General features: G+C 41.1%; 1 protein-coding gene across 1 annotated transcript; it reads right to left on the bottom strand.

Moving 5' to 3' along the window:
* Positions 1-1,161: 1,161 nt before the first annotated feature.
* LOC124092745 (olfactory receptor 9I1) lies at positions 1,162-2,106 on the bottom strand. Its single transcript, XM_046444550.1, has one exon. It carries the CDS (start codon positions 2,104-2,106, stop codon positions 1,162-1,164), a length of 945 nt encoding a protein of 314 aa, XP_046300506.1.
* Positions 2,107-5,057: the final 2,951 nt, after the last annotated feature.

The following is a 5,057-nucleotide window of genomic DNA, read 5'->3' as shown; positions in this document are numbered from 1 at the left end:
GTGCCACATCTTATCTAGAGTTGTCCATAACTCATTTTGGAAATTTCCAGTGTAGACATGTTGAATTGTCACACAAATATTATTATATTCTAGTACTTAATAGCTCCTTCTCTTGAGGTGAGATTATCCATCCTTATTTAGCTACAAAGTCTTTGTTTTTTTGGAATGGAAGTTTAGAGACAGAATCTATGCTTTGGGATAAGCCTAACTAGGGGGTCTCCAAGGACTCTTTTTTGCTATTTCTATTTCTGAAGCACAAGATTATAAATACAATTTTCTTTGAGGCTCTGAATCTCTGAATTTTTCAAAATGTGAACCAAGTAATGAGCAAATTCAGATTTCTAAATAGCAATAGTCTTTATAAATTTACAGCAAGATCTTTGCTAGAGAAGGTGATATGTGGTTCGGCTGTCTTTTATATCCCTCTGAGCTCTTTGCTTGCAGGAACTGTTCATTAGGTAGGCAGTGGGTGAGGAGAGGAGGCCACACAGTGTGCTTCAGCAGCCAGAGCTGAGGGAGACCCTCCCAAAGGTAAGTGGCTTAGTTCTTCCTGAGATATCAGCAGAGCAAAGAGGCCGGAACCACAGAGCCAGTGAGTTTCCAGCTTGCAAGGCTGTTCGCAAATTCCACCATGGCCTGAGCAGGAAGGAAGACACTAAGGGGCAAGACACCCTAATGGTGAAGAGGGAGACCTGTGTCTCAAAGATCTCCTTCCCTGGGCCAGTTAGAGTCTCAGTTCTGCTTTATATAGTCCTCCTGCTAATTGAAGTGATCATTCATTTATATATTAAAAGGAAAAAGGAAGGCCAATTATTAGCTCAATTCACAGGGGTCCCCAGATGCCATCTTTGACAAGAACAGGGTAATGGTTGATGGGAGCCCAGAGCGAGGGAAAGAATGGCAAGCGTTGGGGTGGTGAACTTCAGGATTTCTAAGTTATGACATCAGAGAGTGGCAGGACTGTTGAGTGACAAGGAATGGACTGGAAGGGGTATTGCTGGTTAAAACTTCACAGCTTTTGTAGTTTTTCTCATGTGCCTGGTGGCCCTGGTCTGCCTTCTCTCCATTCATGCCTATAGGATGCATACAGTGCTGGAACCTATTAGGATATGTAGCCATGGGAACAAAATTACCTAGGATGAGAAGTCCTCTCATTTCTACCTACCCTCTCTGGGACACCTGGACCCTACCAGTGACCTTTTTGAAGGCAGCTTTCACATCCTTGTTCCTCAGGCTGTAGATCAGAGGGTTCAGCATGGGGATGACCACAGTGTAGAAGACAGACACCACCTTGTCTTCCTCCAGGGATTTTCCTGAGCCGCTTCGTATATACATGAAGATGAGGGTCCCAAAGAAAAGGGCCACAGCGGTGAGGTGGGAGGTGCATGTGGAGAAAGTCTTGGCCCTGCCCCCTGAAGACTTCACCCTCAAAACAGCCTTGATGATGAACAGGTAGGAAATGAGGATGACCAAAGCATTGGTCAAAATCACAAAGTTGCCAAAGAAGACAATGATGATCTCAGTGTTCATTGTGTCACCACAGGCAAGCTTCAGCAGGGGCGGGAGGTCACAGAAGAAGAAGTTGATCTGGTTGTCCTCACAGAAGGAGAGGGAGAAGGTGCACGTGGTTCTCAGGATGGCCCCAGACATCCCACAGACATAGGCTCCCAGCACCAAACTCCAGCAGACTCTGGGATCCATGGCCACAGTATAGAGCAGAGGGTTGCTAATAGCTACATAGCGGTCATAGGCCATCACTGCCAGCAGGAAACACTCTGTACCTGCACAGATGGTGAAGAAGAAGAACTGGGCAGCACAGCGGCCATAGGAGATGACCATTTTGCCTGTGGTCAGTGTGGCCAGGATCTGGGGGGTGATGACAGAGCTGTAGCAGGCATCTAGCAGGGAGAGGTGGCTCAGGAAGAAGTACATTGGGGTGTGGAGCTGCCCATCCACTCGGATGAGAACCACCATCCCCAGATTCCCCAGAAGGGTGACAAGATAGAGACTGAGAAAGACCAGGAAGAGGGGTGTCTCCAAGTTGGGGTGGTCAGTAAAGCCTGCGAGGATGAACTCGGCTACTGTAGTGAGATTATTCTTGGCCATGGATTCAGTGTGGACTGTTGGTCTGAGGATGAGAACAAAGAAAATAACAAAACAAACAAACAAAAAAAAACAAAACAAAATTTTTAGAATCAGGAACAGAATCTTTTTCTCTATGGTAGAAGATGAGTTTATAATTCTGAATTTAGGTATAGAGTTTTTTTTTTTTTTAATTTTTCTTTAGAAATCCTGAACCCGGCTGATTCTTCTTGAGCTTCTTCTGCATTGTATGGAGCTGAGAGCCCTGAGTTGGTGCTTCTGATTCAAATTAATTCTGCTTCATCTTGGTGATTTCTGTGGAGATACAAGACACGTGATTCTCAAGTTTGGAAGGGAGCAAAGTGACATGTATTCTAATCCCATCTGGGGCTGGAGTCCCTCTCCTGCATACCCCGTGTGGTCATTTAGTTGTTACTTGAGCCTCCATCTGCAGACAGCTCCACCGGTAATTCTCTGTTTTGGACCTGGATTCTTCCTTTCTGTACCTTCCACCCACTGGCCTTAGTTTTATCCCTTCCAGACATGCAAAATTTTTAATCTCTTCTTACCATCTGCTCAGAAGGTGGAAGATGATGATCTTCTCATCATGTTGAATAATTCCTTACTGTATACATTGACATATTTTTTTCTTATTATTATATGATTATTCAACCAGGCAGTTGAAATTTCCTGGTCAGTTAGTGATAATTAATAGATAAAAATTGTTTTTCTCCACTTTAATCTTTACCACTCCAGCTCAGAGGTCATCATCTTCACAATATTATTTTTTTTTAATTATTTAGAAGACCATGATTATACTGGGGTGTGGAGCTGGCCATCCACTTGGATGAGTACCATCTAACTTTAGGAAAGTTATCTAACACGTTTGTGCCTCAATTTCTCAGCCATGTTGCAGAAAATGTGTGCCTATATCATAGGGTTATTCTGGACTTTAAATAAGTTAATACCTGTAACAGGAATGCTACAGAGTCCAGCTGTTGAAAGAGCTGAATAATGCTAGCTAATGTTATTTTTGTTATTATCATCAGTCTTAAACAATAACTATTGACTTCTTGTTCTGAAAAATAATGCATTCCCTCAAGTAAATTTTGTTATATTGCAATTTATCTATATCTTTAATATTATATTTGTTTGTATATATATATATATATATATATATATATATATCCCTATGTGTGTATATTTTTTTTCTTTCAGTAATTGAGTAAATTTGGACTCTTACTAAGGTGAAAAAGTCATTTCCCTATCGTTTCTTCTCTCTTCCTTTCTACCCCATTAAAACAAACAAATATTTTATTCCATTCATGTGACAATGTTTTCTATTCTAATTAGCTCTTCTATAATTTTTTATGGGTTGATTATGACAATAATAAGAGGCATTTCTCTATTATTATTACATGCTTGTCATGCACTTAAAGACTAAATAGCATGATAGAATTTGTAGAGGAAGCAATGTCACTAAAATTTAGCTTGAGGACAAGCTTTCAAATATCAAGTGAAATGAATGTTCTTTTCTTATACTTTACCAGATGCTCAAAATAATTATATTTAGTTTGTTTTATATTTGAGTCATGGAAATTTCTGCATTCCCTGTAATTTTCTGTTGTCACTGGGCACAGATTGGGGTCACATTAGAGTGCGTGTGCTTGTTGCTGGCCCCTTTCCAAGTCCATCCAGAATCCCCATTAAAGTGCCTAAAGTCCAAGTGATGCTTGAGATCTTTGCCTGGAAATCAGGATTCATACCTTTTTTCTTCAATGTCATCTCTACTGTTCTAGAACTTTCCATATACAATATTTTATACATCCTGGCAACAATCCTACTGGACAAGTGACATTTGTCTCATTTGTGGATGAGAAACAGATCAGACATGTAAAACTAGCTGTTGACCTCACATGTGGAGGGGCAGGGTCCTCATCCAAGACTCCTGATTCCATTTTCTTACTTTGCTCCCCTGAACCATTTCCCTGCCCTCCTAGTACCACATCCCCAACTCTCTCATGTTGGCATTTGCTAATTCAGAATTATTGAATCTATAACCAGATCTATAAATATCAAAATTAGTTTTTAATAAATTATTTTTCATTAGTACAACTATTAACTGCTATACTACACGGGATCGCCATTTTGATAAGACTCATGGTAGTAAAAACTACTTACTCATCAGAATACCTCTTTTTTACTTTCTTTCATACATTTTTATATTCATAATCATCTGTCATTGCTTTCACATCCCTGTGAAATGGACATGACTGGTACTGCTATCACTTTGGTGATGAGAAAACTGATGCCCAGAGAGATTAATGACTTCTTCAAAAGTCAAGGAGTGAGTTGTCTGCAGACCTGGGGAGAGCAGGCAGTTCTCCTGGTGACCATGGGAGCACTGTTCTATTTCCAGTTCTGCCGGGATCTTCCTGCAACAGGTTCTGAACTTGTGATGAGGCCCTGAACCAGCTTGGGCATCTATAAAGTCATGATAGCTTTGTGGATTCCACATGTAGAGACTCAAGCTGCACACACTTTCATGAAGGGGCCAGGGGAAGCTGCCCTTGAGTCCACAGCATCCTCAGGGTCTAATCAAGGATCCCTAGTAGAGGAAGACATTGTCAGTCACACACAATGCTCCATGCCACCCCAGCAGCAGGGTTCAGGGATGAGTCAGCCTCATTAGAAACCTATCTTGGGATTGTTCAAGCTGGGTGGTTGCCATCTCTATGATAGGAACTGAACAGCTAAAGAAACTTCAAAGGGTTTCTTCCTCTCCTTGGGCTTCACTCTATTGTGAAGACAATGGATCTAGATTATATGGTCATCTTCTGCCTTTACAACCCAGGATCTTATGACTAAGTGTACAGGCTAAAGGAGGCTCTTGGATGGGTTTCCTAATATCCATACTATTAGAAATATGTGCACTAATTACTGATTAGATATGTACTAATTATTGATTAAATATG

This window comes from Marmota monax, unplaced genomic scaffold (assembly GCF_021218885.2).
Source record: "Marmota monax isolate L192 unplaced genomic scaffold, Marmota_monax_Labrador192_F-V1.1 WCK01_AAM20220418_F8-fsc00038, whole genome shotgun sequence".
NCBI lineage: Eukaryota > Metazoa > Chordata > Mammalia > Rodentia > Sciuridae > Marmota > Marmota monax.
The sequence above is the reverse complement of the archived record's forward strand: the minus strand, read 5'-3'. Positions and strand labels throughout refer to the sequence as shown.

Bases quoted from the DNA above. Each gene is read 5' to 3' on its own strand.
- LOC124092745 (XM_046444550.1), bottom strand. From the start codon at position 2,106: ATGGCCAAGAATAATCTCACTACAGTAGCCGAGTTCATCCTCGCAGGC.